The sequence below is a fragment of the Carya illinoinensis genome, chromosome 7, assembly GCF_018687715.1.
Source record: "Carya illinoinensis cultivar Pawnee chromosome 7, C.illinoinensisPawnee_v1, whole genome shotgun sequence".
In the NCBI taxonomy this organism is placed as follows: Eukaryota; Viridiplantae; Streptophyta; class Magnoliopsida; order Fagales; family Juglandaceae; genus Carya; species Carya illinoinensis.
This window is the reverse complement of record NC_056758.1, coordinates 29,574,128-29,598,518: the sequence shown is the minus strand read 5'-3', so window position 1 is coordinate 29,598,518 and position 24,391 is coordinate 29,574,128. Positions and strand designations below refer to the sequence as shown.

General features: G+C 34.0%; 1 protein-coding gene across 1 annotated transcript; it reads right to left on the bottom strand.

Moving 5' to 3' along the window:
• Window positions 1-17,461: 17,461 nt before the first annotated feature.
• On the bottom strand, window positions 17,462-19,480 carry LOC122317509 (universal stress protein PHOS34-like). The gene is made up of 4 exons (XM_043134634.1): window positions 19,194-19,480; window positions 18,967-19,061; window positions 18,065-18,186; window positions 17,462-17,757 (listed from the first exon to the last, which is right to left on the bottom strand). The coding sequence occupies exons 1-4, from the start codon at window positions 19,372-19,374 to the stop codon at window positions 17,670-17,672; spliced, it is 486 nt and encodes a 161-aa protein (XP_042990568.1). The 5' UTR covers window positions 19,375-19,480; the 3' UTR covers window positions 17,462-17,669.
• Window positions 19,481-24,391: the final 4,911 nt, after the last annotated feature.

The window sequence follows — 24,391 nt, the reverse complement described above, 5'->3', positions numbered from 1 at the left end:
ATTGGTTAATGGGCCATTTTATGAGAAAATTACGGTTTTTAATAAATGGATATGTGAACCATTTTCTGGAAAAATTGTGGATCCAGAAAATGGTAGATTTATGATTGGGTCATTTTCTGAAAAAATTGTAGGTAGTTATTTTTTTAAATGAATGGTTTTGGATCATATACATGTTTTGCCATGTGCATACATGTTTGGTGGATGCATTAATATTGTTGAACTCAAGGTTTCAAGTTTCATGTGATTATAAATCTACACATGGATTTTGATGATAACAAATGAATTCAAAGAATAAAGAAGTCTCAAGCTCAAGTTGTCTACACAATGGAGTCAAGCACATCAAGGAAACAAGCATGAGCAAGAAGGGAACAAGTTCACATTAAAATTATAGAGTAATGTTGTAAATCTCTTCAAAATTCGAAATTAGGATTAATGCTCAAAATTAATATTTTATCATAAAGCATTAAAATACATTTTCCACATGTGCATGAATATTTTTGAAAATTAAATTTGAAAATTTTGAAAGATGATTGATTGTCATCTTTTGCATGTGCATGCCTTGATTAAAGGGTTGAACTTTGAAAATATTAAAGATGATTGATTGTCATCTTTCACATGTGCATGTTTTATTTGAATATTTTCAAAAGTGATTGATGCTTTTTTAGACTTATACAAAAAGTAAAAGATTAGGTTTGAATTTTTTGAAAATGAAAGTGTGCTCATTTTGTCATATGCCAAAAGTAAAAGATTAGGTTTGATTTTTTTGAAAAAGTGAATGATGTTGTCTTTGACAATTGAAAAAGAAGAACCTTTTATTTGAATTTTTTGAAAAAGTGAATGATGTTGTCTTTGACATGTGAATCTTTTTAAATTTGAATATGAAGTTTCATATGCCTATAAATAGATCATTTGAGAGTTTCACATTTACAACACCAAGAGTATACAACATTCATTCAAAGCTTTCATTCTCTCTTCTCTAAACATTGAGCCTTAATCCTTGTTCATTTTGAGAGATATAGCTTGCGCTGTATTGTTCTTATTTCACTCGTTGAGGAGTGTTTTCTGATAACCTACCCACTATCAGCTTTTGTATCAGAAAAAGGGTGTGTATAACCCTTGTGTGTGTAGAAAGTATTCTACACAGGGAATAGTTGAATCACCACGTGTAAGGTGATTGCAAGTGTAGAGGGTGTTCTACACGGATCCTTTGTAGCGGTGTTGTTCAAAGGTGTAACAGGTTTCTATCTCCACCTGAAGGAGGTTGAATAGTGAATTTGGGAATCCTCAAGGGGTAGCTTGAGGCGAGGACGTAGGCAGTGGGGCCGAACCTCGTTAACATACTGAGTTTGCTTCTCTCTTACCCTTACTCTTTATATTTATTGTTATTTCATATTTTGTTTATATTTTATATTATATATTTGATTTATAATTGTTATTTTTTTTAATACAACTCAATTCACCCCCCCTCTTGTGTTAGTCATCTGGGCAACAATTGGTATCAGAGCTAAGAGCTCTATTATAAGATTAACTATCTTTTGAGTTAAGATCTTATGGCTAACATTGCAGCTTCATTTGGTGAAGGTCAATCTAGTAGTCGGCCTCCACTCTTTTGTGGAGATAATTACTCATTCTGGAAAGTTAGAATGAGAATATTTCTTCAAGCTCAAGGTAGAGAAATATGGAAATGTATTGTAAATGGACCTTATATTCCAACAAAAGTGGTTGGTGGAGTAAAGGTCAAAAAGGAAGAAGAAGAGTTTGATCGTGAAGACGATAGACTTTATACTTTAAATTTAACTGCTATGAATTTATTATATAATGCTCTTAATGGAAATGAGTTTAATAGAATAATGAATTGCGCTACGGCAAAGGAAATTTGGGATAACTTGGAAGTAACCTATGAAGGAACTTCGCAAGTCAAGGAATCAAAAATTTATATTCTTACTCATGAATATGAAATGTTTAAGATGAATGATGATGAATCTATTTCTAGTATGCACACTCGTTTTACTAACATCATAAACAGCTTGACAGCTCTTGGCAAAGTTTATTCCAAGGTGGAGATAGTAAGAAAAATTCTCAACTCTTTACCAAAACGTTGGGAATCAAAAGTTACAGCGATTCTTGAAGCTAGAGACCTCAAGAAGCTCGAAGTCAATGAACTCATCGGGTCACTTATCACCCATGAGTACACATTGAAAAGAGGAGAAGAAGAAGGAAAACCAAAGAAGAGCTTAGCACTTAAAGCTGTTCCTCATGAAAGTGAAAGTGATGAAGATGAGGACAATGACGATAAAGATGAAGAAGTTGCGATGATAACAAGAAGAATTCAGAGGTTCTTGAAGAAAAATAGAACTCCTCCGAGGAAATCTTTCAAAAAGTTTTCCAAGAAAGATTCAGGTAAAAACGACACTTTAATTTGTTATAAATGCAATAAACCTGGTCATATCAAGCCAGATTGTCCTCTGCTAAAGAAAGATCGAAACAAGGGCAAGAAAGCAATGAAAGCTACATGGGATGATGATTCAAGTAGCTCAGATAGTGAAGCAAGCAATGAAGAATCAGCAAATCTTTGTCTTATGGCTAAAGATGACATTGAGGTAACAAATCTTGATAATATTGAAAATCCTTCATATGAAGAATTGCAAAATGTTTTAGAAGAGATTTATGAGGAATTTGAAAAATTGGGTATCAAGTATACTGCTTTGAAAAAGAAAAATTCTTCTTTAACAAACGAAATTGAAATTTTAAGAAAAGAAAGTATCATTTTGAAAGATGAAAATCTTGAATTGAATAAGAAGAAAACCGATTTAGAAAATATTATTGAAAACTTTACGAATGGAAAAAGAAATTTTGAAAAACTTCTTGGTAGTCAAAGATGTGTTTTTGACAAGGCAGGTTTGGGATATATGCCAAAACAAAAATACAAACCTTATAAAAATTTCTTTGATAATCATTCTACCTCAAAGACTAATATTCAAAATTCTTTTCATAAAAATAATTTTGTCAAAAAAGGATATTATTATAATCATTCAAGTTTTTCATATATGTCACATGCTATTTGTAATTTTTGTAATAGAAATGGTCATAATTATCATACTTGTCCTATTAGAAGAAATCATACAATGACTATTAGGGCCATATGGGTACCTAAAAATCTTGTTTCTTCTAATACTAATAAATAAAGGACCCAAAGAACTTGGGTACCAAGAAAAATCATTTTAATTGTTTTTATAGGTATGCATGAAGTCATCCACAAGCAAAAATAAGTGGTTTTTAGATAGTGGATGTTCAAGACACATGACGGGAGACAAGACTAAGTTCTTTGATTTTAGATCTAAAGAAGAAGGACACGTGACATTTGGAGACAACTCGAAAGGAAAGATCGTGGGAATAGGTAAAATTGGTAATGAATCTTCTCTCATAATTGAAGATGTTCTACTTGTTGAAGGTTTAAAACATAATCTTTTGAGCATAAGTCAATTATGTGATAAAGGATTTACAGTTACTTTCAAAATGGATAAATGCATTATTTTGAATGATCATGATTGTAATATTTGTTTTATTGCTTTTAGAAACAATAATGTTTATACAATTGATTTTGAAGAAATTACCTCACAAGATGCTATTTGCTTGTCAGCTCAAAATGAAACTAGTTGGTTATGGCATAGAAGATTAGGTCATGCCAACATGGAACTTATTTCCAAACTTTCAAAAAATGATCTTGTGAGAGGTTTACCAAAAACATATTTTCTTAAAGACAAAATTTGTGATGCATGTCAATTTGGTAAACAAACAAAAACTTCTTTTAAAACTAAGAAACATATTTCCACTACTAGACCATTGCAACTGATACACATGGATCTTTTTGGACCAAATAGAGTTGCAAGTCTAGGAGGAAAATATTATGCATTTGTTATTGTTGATGATTTCTCTAGATATACTTGGGTCATCTTTCTTGCTCATAAAGATGAGGCACATAATGCCTTTACCAAGTTATGCAAGAGAATTCAAAATGAAAAGGGCTATACTATTTCAAGTATCCGAAGTGATAGGGGAAAAGAGTTTGTTAATAAAAATATTGAAACATTTTGTGATGAAAACGGTTTTATTCATAATTTTTCTGCTCCTCGAACTCCTCAACAAAATGGGGTAGTAGAGAGGAAAAATAGATCTCTTCAAGAGATGGCAAGAACAATGCTCAATGAGAACAACTTGCCTAGTTATTTTTGGGCCGAAGCGGTAAGTACTGCATGTTATGTTATAAATAGAGTTATGTTAAGGTCTAAATTAGATAAAACCCCCTATGAGCTTTGGAATGAGAAAAAGCCCAACATTGGTTACTTTCATGTATTTGGATGCAAATGTTTTATTTTGAATGACAGAGATAATTTAGGCAAGTTTGATGCAAAATCTGATGAAGGTATTTTTCTCGGGTATTCTACTAATAGTAAAGCTTATAGAGTATTCAACAAAAAGACTTTAACTGTACAAGAATCTATGCATGTAGTATTTGATGAATCTAATTCTCCACTCTCCAAGAAATCTATTGATGAAGAAACAGAAGGTATAAATAACACAGAAAGTCTCAATCTCAACAAAGAGAAAGCAATAGAGGAAGTTCAACATGGAGCCATCAGGAAAGATCATCAAAATTTAATACAAGATGCAACCAAACAGTGGAAATTTGTGAAAGATCATCCAGTTGAACAAATTTTGGGAGAACCTTCACAAGGTGTAAGTACTCGATCATCTCTTAGAAATATTTGTAATCATACTGCTTTTCTATCTCAAATTGAACCCAAAAATATTGATGACGCACTTCTTGATGAATCTTGGATTCTAGCTATGCAAGAAGAGTTGAATCAATTTGAAAGAAATGATGTTTGGACACTTGTTCCTAGACCCAAAAATTATACTATTATTGGAACAAAATGAGTTTTTAGAAACAAGAAAGATGAGTCTGGAGTCATTACTAGAAATAAGGCTCGACTTGTAGCCCAAGGTTTTAATCAAGAAGAAGGAATCGATTATGATGAGACATATGCACCTGTCGCAAGATTAGAAGCTATTCGAATGCTACTTGCATATGCTTGTTATAAAGATTTCAAACTTTTTCAAATGGATGTTAAAAGTGCTTTCTTAAATGGTTTTATAAATGAAGAGGTATATGTTGAGCAACCTCCAGGTTTTGAAAATCATATTTCCCCAAATCATGTTTTCAAACTCACAAAAGCACTATATGGACTTAAACAAGCTCCTAGAGCTTGGTACGAGAGACTCAGTGGTTTCTTGATTGAAAAAGGTTTTTCAAGAGGAAAAATCGACACAACTCTTTTCATTAAATATGAAAATGATGATATTCTTTTGATTCAGATTTATGTTGATGATATAATATTCGGTGCTACTAATGAAAATATGTGTCAAGTTTTTGATAAGACTATGCAGGAAGAATTTGAGATGAGCATAATGGGTGAACTTATATTCTTTCTCGGATTGCAAATTAAGCAAACAAAAAGTGGGACATTCATCAATCAATCAAAATATATTAAGGAATTACTGAAGAAGTTTGGGATGGAAAATGCTAAGGAAATTGGAACACCAATGAGCCCATCAACTAAACTTGATAAAGATGAATCCGGTAAGCCAGTTGACTCGAAGATATATCGAGGTATGATTGGTAGCTTATTATATTTAACAGCCAGTAGACCAGATATTATGTTTAGTGTGTGCTTATGTGCACGTTTTCAATCATCTCCAAAAGAATCACATTTAATTGCAGTTAAGCGCATTCTTAGATATCTTAGTGGTACAATTAACCTAGGGTTATGGTACCCTAAGCACACATCTTTCGATCTAATCAGCTACACAGATGCAGATTATGCTGGCTGTAAAATAGATCGAAAAAGCACTAGTGGAGCATGCCATTTCTTAGGTCATGCATTAGTTTCCTGGTTTAGTAAAAAACAAAATTCTGTTGCACTATCTACTGCTGAGGCAGAATATGTTGCTGCGGGTAGTTGTTGTGCTCAAGTTCTCTACATGAAGCAACAACTTGAAGATTTTAAACTCATGTATAATCACATTCCAATCAAATGTGATAATACAAGTGCTATAAATCTTTCAAAGAACCCAATACAACATTCTAGAACTAAGCATATTGAAATAAGGTATCATTTTCTTCGAGATCATGTGCAAAAAGGTGATATAATGTTAGAGTTCACAAACACACACGATCAGTTAGCAGATATTTTCACAAAACCTTTACCAGAAGATAGATTATGTATGATCAGAAGAGAAATAGGTATGATGCATGCTATGAATATCTCTTAAAAGATAGACCAGAGTCAATAAAAATAGAGATAGATTTTTTTTATACTTTTACATAAATTTGAGATTCTTAGCCTCATGTTTGAGACGCTCATTCTCTTCATACAATATCATGTCATTCTTATTCATGGGAACCGGCAAGCGGAATGAAGAATCTAATAAAGATTTCAACTGTTTATTCTTCTGCCGAATGATTCCTTCCCTTGTGTGAGACTCTTGAACAATTTGTTGAAGTACAACAATTTGTTCTTTGAGCTTTTCAACTTCGTGATTTTTGGCTTGTAGCCGCTGAGAAAAAGCCACAATAGAGGAAGAGTAGCGAGTCCCAAGACTCACCAAGTCATAAATAGCATCAGAATCTGACTTATTAGTCAGATTATTATTTTCTTGCTGCAACATGGCACCAATGGTAGCTGCAGAAAGAACAGGAGGTTGAGATGCAGAATGCCTCATGGATGGATCTAGAGAAATGTTAGAAGAATGAGCCATTGAGAAAAGAATAGAAGGCTTAAAACGAGAATGCTGAAGGAATGCAGATGAGTTATAGAGATGAGATGAAAACTTGATGCGGATTAGATGAACTTCAGGACTGATTTTATAGAGATAGCATAAAGAATAAGACAAACTATTTTATCTTCAAATCTTATTTAGTCAAAAGAAATACAAGATATGCTGGACACACATTGTCAAAAGTTTTCTTACTAAGCCAGCGAGATTAACAGTAGATTGTCCCTATTTTTCTAGTAAACGATGAACCTCTGCTGTTATCTGCCGATGTTGACCTTGTATCTGAACCCTTTCTCGTTCCAGCTCTTCTATTCGTGGTTGCAGATCATGAGCATACCAATCTGCAAATTTTTTCAACTCTTGGTTTTCTTGCTTTAGCCTTTTATTCTCACTATCCTTATTAGCAAGCTTCTGTCGTAACTCAGATATTTGCATGTTAAGATGATCAATCTCACTCACCCTCGCCATTAACCTTCGAGACATGATCGTAACAGAGGCAGCATATTGATTACTGAGCATTCTTGATTCTGCAATAATCTCAGAATCAGCCTTACTAGAAAAACGGTTCACTGCTCCTATCATGGTATTGACGGCCTCAGGAGAGAAGATTGATGATTGATGCGTCAAGGGTTCCTGATTCAAGTCTGGAACATTAGTGGAAGAGAATTGCTCAGCCATTCTATCGTTGTGGAAAAACAGAACTCAGGTCAAGAAGTGATTATTTTTTTGGCATCCGATAGATGAAAATGATCATTTTTTTTATAGAAACTCGGAGCCTTCAATCCCGTTTGTCAACAACATCAGGCGATTGTTTAAATTTTCAGCCGTATTAAACTCATAGAGTTAGGCCTCGAGGCTTTGCAGCACTTGTCGGGTCACGGACGGCTCCATTTTTCAACTATCTACAGTGACTATTAAACGCATCGTTTTCTTCAGTCCATTTACTTGTTGCGGATCCTTTTTAATGATGCCAAAAGGGGGAGAAGTGTTAGACTAGAACATTAACATTATTTAAATTGCTAAACTTGTTATATATGCTTGGAATTATATTTATACTTTTGCTTGAAAAACTAACGCATATTTTCAGGGGGAGCTTAAGTATTAATATAGGTTTCAAGTTCTATCAAATATTTGTCATCATCAAAAAGGGGGAGATTGTTGAACTCAAGGTTTCAAGTTTCATGTGATTATAAATCTACACATGGATTTTGATGATAACAAATGAATTCAAAGAATAAAGAAGTCTCAAGCTCAAGTTGTCTACACAATGGAGTCAAGCACATCAAGGAAACAAGCATGAGCAAGAAGGGAACAAGTTCACATTAAAATTATAGAGTAATGTTGTAAATCTCTTCAAAATTCGAAATTAGGATTAATGCTCAAAATTAATATTTTATCATAAAGCATTAAAATACATTTTCCACATGTGCATGAATATTTTTGAAAATTAAATTTGAAAATTTTGAAAGATGATTGATTGTCATCTTTTGCATGTGCATGCCTTGATTAAAGGGTTGAACTTTGAAAATATTAAAGATGATTGATTGTCATCTTTCACATGTGCATGTTTTATTTGAATATTTTCAAAAGTGATTGATGTTTTTTTAGACTTATACAAAAAGTAAAAGATTAGGTTTGAATTTTTTGAAAATGAAAGTGTGCTCATTTTGTCATATGCCAAAAGTAAAAGATTAGGTTTGATTTTTTTGAAAAAGTGAATGATGTTGTCTTTGACAATTGAAAAAGAAGAACCTTTTATTTGAATTTTTTGAAAAAGTGAATGATGTTGTCTTTGACATGTGAATCTTTTTAAATTTGAATATGAAGTCTCATATGCCTATAAATAGATCATTTGAGAGCTTCACATTTACAACACCAAGAGTATACAACATTCATTCAAAGCTTTCATTCTCTCTTCTCTAAACATTGAGCCTTAATCCTTGTTCATTTTGAGAGATATAGCTTGCGCTGTATTGTTCTTATTTCACTCGTTGAGGAGTGTTTTCTGATAACCTACCCACTATCAGCTTTTGTATCAGAAAAAGGGTGTGTATAACCCTTGTGTGTGTAGAAAGTATTCTACACAGGGAATAGTTGAATCACCACGTGTAAGGTGATTGCAAGTGTAGAGGGTGTTCTACACGGATCCTTTGTAGCGGTGTTGTTCAAAGGTGTAATAGGTTTCTATCTCCACCTGAAGGAGGTTGAATAGTGAATTTGGGAATCCTCAAGGGGTAGCTTGAGGCGAGGACGTAGGCAGTGGGGCCGAACCTCGTTAACATACTGAGTTTGCTTCTCTCTTACCCTTACTCTTTATATTTATTGTTATTTCATATTTTGTTTATATTTTATATTATATATTTGATTTATAATTGTTATTTTTTTTAATACAACTCAATTCACCCCCCCTCTTGTGTTAGTCATCTGGGCAACAAATATATTTTTATCTATTGGATTGTTTGGTTTATTACTTACCGAGACTTGCAATCTTATGGTATTCGATACACTTGGGTATCGTTTTATGGTACCGTAGATTTTGATGCGATGCTAACGTAAAGGCTGAGGATGTGGCTCCACGGGAAAAGTGATTGAGGATCACTTTCTCGTGCTTTGAGATTTGTTTCCCGCTTTTGGTTATTGTATTTTAGTTTATTTATTTATTCACTAGACAACTGTAATATTTTTTTGAAACACTTATATTTAGGTGAATTTGTATTTAACAATTCTGATACTTAGTTGATTGACTTTAATGTATCTGCTGCATTTTTTGTCTTACATGTATTGCATGTGCACACACTTAGTACTTGTCATTGAGGTGTGTGACCTGTGTTGTCATCATTCTGAAGCATCGATTCCCACATTTTCGTACGTGAGAGTTAGGGGTATCACAAGTGGTACATTTAATGGCTAATGCTAAACCCATCATGGTACTAGAGAAACTTCAGCATCTTTTCAAAAAATTTAGTAAAGTCTTCCAAGAACCAAAGGGATTACTCCCACATTATAGCCAAGACCATAAGGTCCCTTCGGTAAAAGGTGCTTCCTGTGACGCCCCCAAATTTCGTTTGGGATCAGACGGACATTTGAAGCGTCGAGACATGCAACACAAGGTTACCTGCCCTCGTTCATGACATATAAGATGCAATATTCCTAACATGCATCTAACATTATGCAATATTCGCAGTGGATAAATTTTTTCTTTAGCAATACTATGTACCAAACTGAAAATATCCCAAATACTTAAAACATACTCCATATATAAAGATCCATTGAATAACTAAGATCACAACACTAATCCAAAATAGTTATGAGCCAAAAAGTACTGTAGATGCAACTTCATCGTACAAGTAGTAATTTAACTACTATATTAACATTAACGACGCACCGTCGTTCAGTCGACTGTGTCTAGTTGGTCAGCTCCTGATCCTCCTTCAGGTCCTGTAACAAGATCTACCATTCGGGAGAATGGTAGTTGGGACTACCACAGTGAGATTTGATTACAAATCTCAATAAGTTAACAAAACAAACTTTCACACAGGCTAATGATGCATGGATGACAGTAAAAGTATGAATGCGTAATCAAATTCATAAGTAATTGAAGCATAACTTGACGTACAATATAGCATAATTGACATAACTTAAATTGAAACGTGAACTGAACTTGACTTGACATGAACTTGATCTAAAACTTTACTTAACATGAAAAATACATACTCCACAGTTGTTGTGGCCCCATGTATTCTACATGACATAATGCAGTTAAATACATACTCCACAGTTGTTGTGGCCCCATGTATTCTACGTGTCACAATTGCTGTGTCTCACGTAGTGTATGCATCACAATTGCTGTGACTCCATAACTTTGTGTGCCACAGTTGTTGTGGACCCCATGAAACTGAATGTAACTCAAGATGAAACATGACTGGAATACGAAAGGACTGAAACTTTAACGTAACATAACGTGACTTAAACATAACTTGAAAGACATGACCAACTTGAGATAGAAACATTTCGTAACATGACATATAATAGACAACATATTTAATATGACATACTTGCAACAGTGAATATTACATGACTTGACATACATGTAATAGATGACATACTTAACATGGCGTACTTGTAATGTATAGCAATACATGACAGAATATATTATGTAACAGTTTTCATATATATGACAGAATATATTATGTAACAGATAAAAACTGATGACAGAATAAATTCTATGTAACAGACAATTATGTGATAACTTGGCATGGCATGACATATATGATAACACACATATATATACACTGTAGTTCCTTTATTTAGCACACATACATAATAGACTGTTAGTAAGTTAAAAACTAACTTACCTCGATTTCTGCGTTTCTTATAAAACCTTAAGCGCGATCACGAGGAACTGTGATTAGTGATTATAAAAGTTAGCACTAAATCACTAATAAATTGAAATATGAAAAATACTAACTTAAAGAGTAAAATTTTCATTTTACTCTCTGCATGTAGGAAAATGACCGTTTAACCTATAACTTAAGGATTTTGTATACTAATTCCAAAAGTCACCAAAATTTACATGAAACATGTAAATTTTATTCTCAACTCAAATATCAATTTAGAAACATTTAAAACTAATCATAACTATTAAAACTCCATAGGGCCGAAATTCTCATATGCTATTTTCATTGATTTTTTGTTTCTAACTTGTTTTGATTAACCTTTTGATTTATAACTTATAAAGATGTGATCTTCAAATCAAACCATCACATGATTTAAAAAGATGTCCTAAAACATATATAAGTTTCTAATTCAAGATCACATGGTTAAAAATTAACCAAAACATAAATTTAGTCAAGAACATCCACACTTTGGCTTATCTGAATATCTTTTTGCATAAAATTTTATATATTTGAAACTAACATCAAATATCTTCAAAATAATAATATAACATGTATATAAGATGCTTAGGATCCTCCAATAAAATTATCAAAGTCATTGGAATAGGTTTAGACCACCAAAGAGTTAAACTTTCTCAAAACAGAAACTGTTTTTCTTCTTCTAGTTTCTAAGTTTCTAAATCTAAGAAAATCTTTCATAAAAACCTTTAATCATGTAAAAATACTTAACCAATAATCATATATACATGTTAACAATACTCCATAAAAATTTCGAACCAATATCTATCCATTAGCTTGGTCAAAAACTCCAAACTATAACATATTCTCCAGTTTATCTCCCAGAATGACTTTTCTATAGTTTACATAATATTTTACTGAACAAATGATCTTCAAATGAGATAAATAAGATATCCACGTAAGCTAAACTAAAAAATGAAAAACTTATATGAAGGGGACTTTATGATAAAACACTTACAAAAGCTTTGAAATGGGCGTGCAAAAGAACTCCTAAAAGCTGTCCGAGAGAGTGTTTGATATTTTTTTAATGGAAAGTGTAAATGAAGATAAGTTCGTGGGTGGTGGCTAGAAATACTTATGGACGAGATATGGAAGAGGATAAGGTTGGAGTTGAGAGTTAAGTGTAGTTTTTTCCTACCCAAAATATTTATAAAAGATCATCTCAAGATATTTCTATCCATTAATATCTACAAAAATCAGCTTAAGATATTTTTATCTAATAATATTTATAAAAATCAGCTCAAGATATTTTTACCCAATAATATTTACGAAAATTAGCTCAAGATATTTCTTTTTTTATCCAATAATATCCACAAAATCAGCTTAGGCTATTTTCCAAAAGTAGAGAGTAGACTTGGAAGAGTAAGGTGACTAAAATCTTTCCATGTGTCCACACACTCCTGATACCACAGTGAGTAATAACATTGACTATACGATTAATAGATTCATGAAAACTTATAGGGTCATCACGAGATTCCTAAAGTCAATAGAAATTTTACTGTTAAATTTCTAGCGGGCTGTTACACTTCCCTAGTGAGTACTTGACCCTACCGCTACCCATATTACCAAAAGGGTGAAATTGAGAAACTAGTCAAGGAAATGCCAAGTAGTGAAATTGTTTGCCCTAGTCAAGGACCTTACTCTTCACTAGTACTCTTAGTTTGAAAGGTGGATGGAAGTTGGTTGATGTGCATAAATTATCAAGCACTCAACCGAATTATTGTCAAATACAAGTATCATATTCCCCTTATTGATTAGCTCTTAGATGAACTATGTAGAATTGTAATGTTTTCTAAATTAAACCTACATTCGTGGTACTACCAAATTTGTGTTTCCTGGGGACATCTCTAAAATTGCCTTTCAGACTCACCAAAGCCATTATGAATTTTGGTTATGGCCTTTGGACTCATCAATGCCCCCTCTACTTTCCTAGGTTTAATGAATGACATCTTCCACCCATATTTACATAAAGTTTGTACTATTATTACTTGATGGCATTCAAATATATAGCAAATGCATGGATGATCACATGTCACATCTTAACATAGTACACAGGTTACTCCAACACCACCAACTCTATGCAAAGCTATCAAAGTGCTATTTTGGATGTTTTAAAGTTGAATATTTAGGACACATTATTTCAGTAGAAAGAGTAAAGGTCAACCTTTCTAATAGTACGTGTATGCTACATTGGTCCATTCCCCCTTCTATCTGAGCCCTTAAAAGCTTCTTAAGCCTCATTGGGTACTGCCACAAGTTCATCAAAGGTTATGGCACTATTTTTGCTCCATTACCATTAACCAACTTATTAAGGAATAAATCTTTTCATTAGGATGTCAAGGCTACCATGACTTTCATTCACCTTAAGCAAACCCTCACTAACCCACATGTCCTAGACCTACCTGATTTCACAAAAATCTTTGTTATTGAATGTGATGCCTCAGGGAGAGTATTAGGGTTGTGCTTATGCAAGAATGTCGACCCTTGGCTACAATAAGCCAAGGGCTTAAGAGCAAAAACCTCATTCTCTCCACATATGAGAAGATCATCTTGTCCTAGTGATGGCAGTGAAGAAGTGGCTTGCTTATATACTAGGCCAAAATTCAACACTCGTACAAACCAGCAAGCTTGTAAATATTTGATGGAACAGATGATTGGTACACGAGCTCAGCAGAAGTGGATTGCTAAACTCATTGGTTATGAGTTTACAAGGCTGGACACAAGATTAAAGCTACGGATGCCCTGTTAAGGATGCCAATCCCAAATCAGTTAGTTCATGCAGTTACTCTCATATAAGTAGAAACCCCTTGATTAACTAGAGTTCATAATGCTTACCCAGAGGATACACAACTTTGGGCACTAAGGTAGCAATTGCAAGGGGGTACTCTCGCAAATAACAAGCACCAATTACGGCAATGGGTTGTCCTCTGCAAGGGCAGAATCCATTTGGAGAATTATTGTGATCTATATCAATTGGCCCTACAACAAATGCATGACAATTAAGGCTGTAATCAAGTCGAGTTGAGCCGATTTTTTAATTGCTGACTTCGGCTTGGCTAAAAAACTCGAGCTCGAGCTTGAGATTTTTATCATTTTTCTATTGAAACTCGAGCTCGAGCCGAGTTGGCTCAACTTGAGTTGTTTATTTTCTATTTTTATTAATATAACTTAAGAAATAAAATATTAGAGAAAATAAATTACATGTAAGATAACAAAATCTGAAAATTATTTCAAATAAACAAAATATATGTAAAGAAACTCTAAACTACATCAAACTTTGAAATCTGAAAGATTCCTAAATACATAGACTAAAAAAATTCATTAGATGTTTTTACTTCCTTGCATTCTTTACTCAAAATTATTTAACCTTGGTAAATATGTCCAGGGAGGTTTGACAAATAACACACACAAAAAAAAAAAAAAAATAGAAATCAAATTTGATCAGTTCATAATATCATGTTTCAAAATAACAGTTTATAATATAAAAGAACCTGCATATATACTCTAAAAACATTTATCAAGTATTTTTACTCTTTTGTATACTCAAGCTTGAATTGTGCATAGTTCTAGAAAAGTATATCATTGCATGGCATCCATAAGCTTGAATTATGTCAATACAATTTTTGCCAATTCCAACTCCTCCTACAAGCTATTAAAAAATAATAATCACATATCTTTATACTTTAGAAAGTAGTGAAAATTTTCACGAAAGTGATACTTAATTTTAGTTCTTTCTTAATTCCATGGCATGCTCTAAATCAATCTACCTCACATAGTGGCATTTTAACCGTTTTAGTTGATAAGGATTCCCAATATGGATCGATAAATCTACCACCAACACTAAATGTAGACCCTAAAGTAATTGTGCTTATAGGAACTGCTAATACGCCCTGACATCTTAGACAAAATCTTGTATTATAAATTATTGCATTTCCACCATTTTAAAGCATCAAAATTTGCATATAGACTGTCCTCACATATATAAACATCATCTTCCAAACATACATCCAAGTCTGCCCACTTGGCATAGTTCGTACAACAACATTAGTGGAGTTGCTCGAAAAACCTATATTAATATTTTTCTGCGTAATTTGGCCCATAATTATTAAATTATGAATTTAGACATACTTATCATATAACTCATGCAAAACTTTAAAAACAACTTCCATATTTTGAGAGGCTTCAAACTCAAGATGAAATAATAGAAAACAAAACTTTATCAAAACACCATATTGTATCTTGGATCCAATACCCAGCTATCGCCTTTAACAAATTACACTCGCCCCAAAATTTCTCAAGTCTCTCATTCATCTTTTTGTCATGGCTTGAATATATTCATTTCTATCCACACTCTTTGTAGTTGTACTTCTTTCATCCTCCATACTTTAGGAAGAATTAAATTTGAAGTTGGATAGATGCTTCCAAATACAATGTTGATCACTTCATCGAAAACTTCTAGAATATCGTATACATTTTAAACTTTCACCCAATCTTTAGTAGTAGGCAGCCATGAAAATTTTGATCCCTATCTTAAAACCTAAGGAATGCTTCCTTGAATTCCATAACTATCACCAACATCAAGTAAGTGTTAGATTTGTTACATAGGCACAACAACGCCCATGAAATAATTTACCCCCAACATATTAGAGTTTTTCAACCGAAAGCCATCTTTGAGGATGACAATGGCAACATCATTACAATGAGATGAGGTAGGGGTGCCAAAGTGATAGTAATACCCCCGTAAGGTGCGGGTAGCACTCCTAGTGATCGTGTGGTCGTGGCCTTAATATGAGGTATTTTTATTCTAAAAGGATCACATGTTTTCTATGAGTCTTGCAGCAGTTATGTATTTACTTTTATTAATGGGTCTTTAGTTTCGTGGGCCATGTTTGGGTCAGTAGGGTAATGAGTCTAGTATTGTTGCTAATATTTAGGCATGTTATCGAGTTTTTTAGTCATTTTCAATTATAAGTACCATTTTTCAAATTAAGGAAGTGTTGAATTTAAGCCCATTGCAAGTTTAGAGGATTTGGCTCCTCGAAGTGCCTAATTTTTGCTTGTTTTAGTAAAGAGCCTTTACAAAGAGACGGGGGTTCGATGGTGGAGGTTATGGTGAGGGTGGTGGGTATGGTAGTGGGCGATCTAGTGAGAGAGGAGGTAGTAGGCATAGTGTTTATGGGAGCTGTTGCAAGTACGGAAAAATCGGGCACTTTGCGATGGACATTTATAACAGTTAAAGCGGCAGCATGAATGGCTATAATTTTGGGGAGTTCACTAGTAAGGAGAGTTCGGTCCGGTCTCAGGAGGTTTTGTGGACCGGACTGGACCAATTAGATCCAAGATTTCCCCACCCTGAACTAGACCGAACAGTCTAAGGACCGGGCCAGTCTAGTCCAGTCGGTCTGGCCCGATTCTACCTTATCTTTTTTTGAAAAATAAACAATAAAAAAATTGATTGATAAAATTAATTATTTAAAATACTAAATTAAAATAAAGTGATTTATTAAATGAAAATTTCCTAATAAATTGTACAATTATTAATATATACTAGTATTATATAATATAGTTATACATTAAAGAATATAATAATATATTGATCTAAATATATATATAGTTATAGACTTAGTACAAATATTATAACTAATAACTATACTAGTAGTATTTCTAATATATTATATGTTAGTGATAAATTGATAATACTATATTAAATAATACCTTATGTAGTTATAGTGATTTAATACTAACATATTAAGTTAAGTATATTAATACTATTATAAATTTATACATATACTATAATTTATACTATAACTCTTATGTTAATATATTAATATATACTAATATTATATATTATAATTATACATTAAAAAAATATTTATGTAATATTGTGATATATTAATAATTAATTATATACAAGCTTCCAAAGCTGCATAGCCACCCATTGACAATTGTGTACTTCTCAACACATTTTGATGCTTTTTTCTGCTTCATTATTATAGAATTTTTTTTGTGACCCACTTTTGCTTTGGTGGCCGTGGAAGGATGCCGTTTGGCACCTAATAAGCATTGGATGCTAGCTTTCCAAAAGCAGATTCGCAAAGCAGGCTGGGGACAATGACGAACTCGATCAAAATTTCGAGAATATAAATTAGTATTCGGAATTCCCAACTTCCCCCATTCACATCAACTGTGACTAAACTGATAAGAAACAGACAACAGCAAAAGCAACACTGCGTGCATATATAAACTTGTTATCCAAAGTTGAGTTTACATGCCATATTTGAGAGCGGCCGTGGAGTACGCAGAAAATAAAAAACGATGACGACACCATTATGTGCAATGATCAAGATTTATTACACAGACAACCACTCGGCTGATTTAACTTCTGTACGTGCATTAGCACGTGAAGTAGGTGATGTAAGCTCACTGTTTGCTTTTGGGCTTCTTCACAATCATCACAGTACAGTGAGCATGATGAGAACAATAGTCACTGACACTGCCTAAAACAGCCCTGCATAAGAAATCAAAATGGATTGTTAACATTTGCACGAAAGACCAACATATTATTTCCATCGGTGCACGTCTCCAAGGAATAAACAGTGAATTACAGATGGTAAACTTATGATGAGTTCTTGCTTGTTACAGGCATGGTTTCAACAATAGGTATCATACTAATACTAATGGCATAAAATAAATTCGGAGAGTTCACTTCTTAACTTCCTTATAATTTAGCGATTGGAAAGTATGAAAACACGCCAAGGAATATAATAAACGAAACCATGAAAGCATGAGTGAGATAAAAGGGTTGAGATCAGTACCTTTTAATAGCTCCATAGCCATGACTGCCAACAACCAAAATGGATGCATGGTGTTTCTCCACAGCCTCACAAAGAACATTTCTAGCATCTCCTTCCACCACCTCCACTATCACATCGTGCACCTACATACAACCCAGCCGATATGTTAAAAGAAGATGCATCTTTAATTCATCAGAAGTACCCATGCTTCGGTCTTGAAGAATGTTAGGTTTCCTAAGTTTAAGCTCATTTAAGAATTATTCTCCTAATTGTTTTGAGAGTAGATTATTGAATTTCCTAACCAAGCTAAGGTCTTTAGAGAAATTTACAAGCTAAAATGTACACGCCTGCCCCAAACCTGGACTTAAGGGATTCCACGACTTGTGAACTAAAGCTCACAATGTGGGAGCACATCTTGAAAGCCTCAAATAATGAGGAATTTAGCTTAATCATTAGTGTTTGATCAATTCCAGTCTAAAATATAAACATATCGATCTTCCAAACATGCAAAGAATCTTACAGTATCCAGTTAGAGAGTGAACAATCACCGAAATCCTCTATCTTGATGTCTAAAAAATGCTTTATAGTCACTCAAAAGCATTCAATCAATCCCCAATCTGTAGCCACCACATCCAGTCTCAATTCAACCATTTTCTGAGTTATTTCCCTCAATTTTTGTGGGTTCCCAATGTGTATTCAAATAGAAAACTCTTTGATTGGTTAATTGGAACCTAATACTGGCGAAATTCCCATCAGTTCACATGATTGCGCATCAGCATGCACACAAACACAAGGAGTAGGTCCCCACTCTCGATCTCTACAGCAGATATGTAATACCTAGTTGGATAATCATTAATCACTGTTGTTCAACATTCAATTGAAACGCAAATAACAGATTATAGCGAAAGAAGAAAACAGATTACCGATTTACTGGTGCAGAGTTCCTTGGCCTTTTCAATGACCCGGGCAGCGATCTTCCTCAAATCGGCCTCCACAAAGGGCAAAACCTCGGCCGCTCCTACAATTTCCCGAAATAATAAGAAATCCGCCTCTCGGTCAATAAATCACATTTGTAAAATCCCAACTAGGAACACGTAACGAGGTAATTCGTAAACACGTAAAAAGATTCGTGGTGGGTGAGAGTGCGTACCAGGACCGGCGAAGCCGACGGCAGAAGAAGGAGTGGGTTTGGCGTGGACGAGGATGAGCTTGAAAGGAGGGTTTGCGGAACAGGGGACGAATAAGTGATCCAGAGTCCACTCCAGAGCGTACGTACTGTGCTCGCTGTCGTCTATCCCGACCACCATTGTTTGCTTCTCGGCGCTCGCCATTGCAGCGAATCGGTCACTGATCGAGCTTGTTTTTGTTGTCGTTATTGAACGAAGCGTGGTGCTAGAAGTCTAGAACTACGAGTCCACGAAAATGGGCAGCTGTGATTTTTGATGGAAATATGCTTCATAGCATTCATTCATAAAATGAAGTTACAGCTGTGACATATAGTCAACTAACGCAACTGCTCAGGAGCTTCCCCGTCAACAAATTCCTTTGTGACGGATCTTGTCTAAACTTCTACACCCTCTCTCCTGACAGCAGTCAAGAGAGAGAGCGCTCTAACAACGCAGAGCTAAAAACAACCACTCTTCCGAAGAAGAGAGGTACACCCAATCTCCACCCTCCCTAGGAGGAGGAGCACCAACACCTACATCCCCAAAAGAGGAGTATGACAAACACCCACATTCCTCCAAAAAGGAGGAGTGGGACTCTAACCATTATGTATTATTAAAAACTAAAAAACAGACTAATAAACCAAATATATAAAAACGAAACTGGGCTGCAAGCTAAAAAGCCCAAGCCCAACTGCCCGGCTTGTAGGCACAAGGGGCCCGACCCGTTAGGGTTTCACTCTGTTGCCGCCGCCCCTCGACCTCATCGTCCCTGTCCATTTCTCGCCCAGCATCCCAGAGCTCCCATCAACAGACGGTTCTGAGGGCTGCCCACGCCGCATCCTCCACGCCGCACCTGAAGAAAACTCCCGACGTCCCCGCACCTGAGGATAGCCCACGAAGCCTCCCCCACGTCCCCGCAGCTAAACAGCCTCCCCAGCGGCCCCTGCACCCCACCAACAGCTCGTATCGTCCCTGCCAAAACGAAAAACAGGGCAAACCGCCGCAAGAGCCATGGTCGGCCACTCACCCCAGAAACCGAGGCCAAACCACAAACCGGATCCTCCCCACCAGGTCAGCTCACGTTTCCGCACCGCTTCACAACAAAGACCGACCGGAAGGAGGAAGCACTGGGGTTAGCCGAGGGCAAGCCTTGGCGCAAGAGCCACGGCGAATACAGCACCCTCCACCGGGAGCTTCCAAACACCAACAACCCGACCCAACAAAATAAGCAAAAACTGAAAACAAACTAAAAAAACATCCACTAAGGACATGAACCGGAAAACAGAGAAACGGAGGGGGGAGAGAAGGGAGGATGGAGCCGAAGACTCGATTCCCCCTCTCCCCCCGAACGGGTTCAGAAAGCTGTGTTTCTAGAGAGAAGGCGGAGGTTCAGAGAGATCATGGGCAGCTGTGATTTGGTTGTACAGAAGAGATGTCGAGGGATTTAAATCGTGTTAATCAGTTCTATCCGTTCGTATCGTTATGTCAAAATTTTAAATTTTAATACGATTTATTAATATAATATGTCGTATTATATCAATTTATTTTAATTTATTAATAAATATTATAAAATAAGTTAATATAATATAATATGATCCATTTCAAATTATGTATATTAATAAATTGAATATGTTTAAAATTAATTTATTTGACTTGATTAAATTTAATATAATTTTATATAAATATTAAAATTATAATATTTATAAAAAATTAAACTAATTAAAAATTTAAAATTATAATTTAAATAATAAAAATATCGAAATTAAAATTTTAATAATTTTACTTTTAAGAATAAAGGTATAATTTTAATTTTAATTTTCTTAACGGATTGATAATATTTTAATTTGTAGTTTTGCAATCAATGCGTAAAAGAAAATGCTGATTAAGCAAATCGCTTTGAAATTTAGAAATACATAGTACTACAGACAAAATTTCTTTTTTAATAATACTATAATTATGCTGTGTATGATTCCAGGTTCCGGAATGGAAGCGAACAATTTGTTCAGAGGAGCCTGGTGAAACAATTTGTTTCAGGATACCGCCATAGCCTGCTTCAGAGGCGTCAGTCTCGACAATCTTGAAGCTATTTGAAGTAGGAATTCCAAGACACGGAAGAGTTTTGACATGTGTCTTGATTTGTTTAACAATTTTGGTGTGAACATCAGTCCACGGCGAAGGATTGGAACGCAATCTCGCAAAAAGAGGGCGATATTGTTTTCTCATATCCTTGTAGAAATCTGAAATATAATTCAAAGAACCAAGAAATCTTTGAAGTTGATTTTTGTCAAGGATAACATCAGAAAATTTGTCAGTAAATTCAATGGCTCTTTGGATGGGCCTGATTTTGCCTTCAAAGATGTCATAACCAAGGAATCTGATATTGGTTTGAAATAGTTTAATCTTTTTTGCGGAAACAACAAGTCCATTTCTTTTGATAATCTCAAGAAACGTTTTAAGATGTTTCCAGTGCTCATCAATAGATTTGGAGAAAACAAGAACATCATCTATGTAGACGATGGTGAAATCAGTGAATGATAGGAAGATATCATTCATAATATTTTAGAATTCACTAGGAGCGTTCTTCAGCCCAAATGGCATGACATTCCACTCATAGTGACTGAAACAACTTCGTCAACCAGACCTGTTTTAGAACAAGATGTTAAAAACATTGCATCAAAACAGATTTTTACAAGGTGGCAAGCTATTTTAAGTGTTTTTTATTATGATATTGAATTTATCAAAGGTTCTGATAATTCGATCACTGATTTCCTTACCAATAAATTCTTGCAGAAAATATGAGCAAGAAGAAGAAACCAGTTCCACCGGTTACTGTTATAAAAATATTATCAACCCGTTAAGTAATCGTGTTTTAATGGATCAATTTAAGATTAAATTTTAATATATTATTATCGTATTATGTTCATATTAAATTAACGAGTCGTATAATATATTCCTACGTGAGTGGTGGATGATGATTGCATTTAGGGGAGTATTCAAAGGGTTTTGTTAGATATAGTCGGTAAATACAGTCGACATGCAGTCGGCTGTACGGAATGAATAAAAAATTATAAAAATATTTTTTATCATAGTTGTACGGAATGAATAAAAAAAAGTTATAAAAATAATTTTTTTTTATATAGATTTCATATTAATTTATTTTTTTTAAATCGACTACACGCTAACTATATTTGCCGACTGTAAAACTCATTTCTCGTATTCAAAACTGTGGGCGTTACGCCGTTACCAGATTCGCGAATTCAAATTCTTGGTTCGATGATTCGCGTGCGTTCGGACAGCTTTCGGCCACCTCAGCTTCGTTTCCGATTGATTATTCGAGTGTGTGCCAAAAGCTTTCTGCCAACTCAGCTTCGAATCAGCATCCTTTCTTAATTATTAATACTACAATGACAGAAAAAAATATAATAATTATAAAGAAAATAACGTTCATTTCCTCTCAGATGAACAAACCTAAAACTAAGTCCTACGCCTCGTTTTGATAATAAGCTGGTTTTAAGAATAAGTTGACTTAAGAAGGTAGGTAAATAATAGTGAGATATTTGAATTAAGATAAAATAGATTAGTAATTATTTGAGTTAATATGTTTTATGAAATTTTAAAAAATAAGATATAAAAAAATTATTGTGATCTTTTTATCAACTAGTCCTACAACAAATATATGACAATTAAAGCTGTAATGAAGTCGAGTTGAGCCAATTTTTTAATTGCCGATTTTGGCTTGGCTATAAAACTCGGGCTCGAGATTAAGATTTTTATAATTTTTCTATTCAAACTCGAACTCGAATTTGAGATTTTTATAATTTTTCTATTCAAACTCGAGCTCAAACTTAAGATTTTTATAATTTTTCTATTCAAACTCGAGTTCAAGCTTGAAATTTTTATAATTTTTCTATTCAAACTCGAGCTCGAGCCGAGTCGGCTCAACTTGAGTTGTTTATTTTCTATTTTTATTAATATAACTTAATAAATAAAATATTAGAGAAAATAAATTACATGTAAGATAACAAAATCTGAAAATTATTTCATATAAACAAAATATATGTAAAGAAACTCTAAACTACATCAAACTTTGAAATATGAAAGAATCCTAAATACATAGACTAAAAAAATTTGTTAGCTTAATAGATTGAAAAGTATCAACACTTCCAACAAAACATTGAAACATTGACTGCCCACTTGGCATAGTTCATACAACAACACTAGTAAAGTTGTTCAAAAAATCTATATTAATATTTTTCTGCACAATTTGGCCCATAATTATTAAATTATGAATTTGGACATACTCATCATATAATTCATGCAAAACTTTAAAAACAACTTTCATATTTTGAGAGGCTTCAAAGTCTGGGATGAAATAATAGAGAACAAAACTTTATCAACACCATATTGTATCTTGGATCCAATACCCAGCTATCGCCTTTAACAAATTACATTCGCCCCAAAATTTCTGAAGTCTCTCATTCATCTTTTTTGCCATGGCTTGAATATATTCATTTCTATCCACACTTTTCATCGTTGTACTTCTTTCATCCTCTATATTTTAGGAAAAATTAAATCAGAAGTTGAATAGACACTTTCAAATACAATGTTGGTCACTTCATTGAAAACCTCTAGAATATCGTATACATTTTAAACTTTCACCCAAACTTTAGTAGTAGCCAGCCATTAAAAATTTTGATCCCTATCTTAAAACCTAAGGAATGCTTCCTTGAATTTCATTGCTGTCACCAACATCAAGTAAGTGTGAGTGGAAACATGCAATATCAATTTTTTACAAGATATTTGCAATTGTTTTGTAATTTCACTGAATTATCTCAATCTTCCATCAGATGCTACTAAATACTTGAATCATTCTTTGGCACAATCAATAATGTTTTCCAATTTGATCAAGCCTGTCTTTCACCAAAGATTTGTTACATAGGTACAACAATGCCCATGAAATAATTTACCCCCAACATATTATAGTTTTTCAACCGAAAGCCATATTTAAGAATGACAATGGCAATATCATTACAATGAGATGAGGTAGGGGTGCCAAAGTGATAGTAATACTCCCGTAGGGTGCGTGTTGCCCAGATGACTAACACAAGAGGGGGGGTGAATTGAGTTGTATTAAAAAAAAATTAACAATTATAAATCAAATATATAATATAAAATATAAACA

Bases quoted from the DNA above. Each gene is read 5' to 3' on its own strand.
- LOC122317509 (XM_043134634.1), bottom strand. From the start codon at position 19,374: ATGGCGAGCGCCGAGAAGCAAACAATGGTGGTCGGGATAGACGACAGC. The intron at 19,062-19,193 runs GTACGCACTCTC...GGGAAATTGTAG, and splicing joins CGTCGGCTTCGCCGGTCCTG to GAGCGGCCGAGGTTTTGCCC. The intron at 17,758-18,064 runs GTACTGATCTCA...TTTCTTATGCAG, and splicing joins GGCTATGGAGCTATTAAAAG to GGCTGTTTTAGGCAGTGTCA.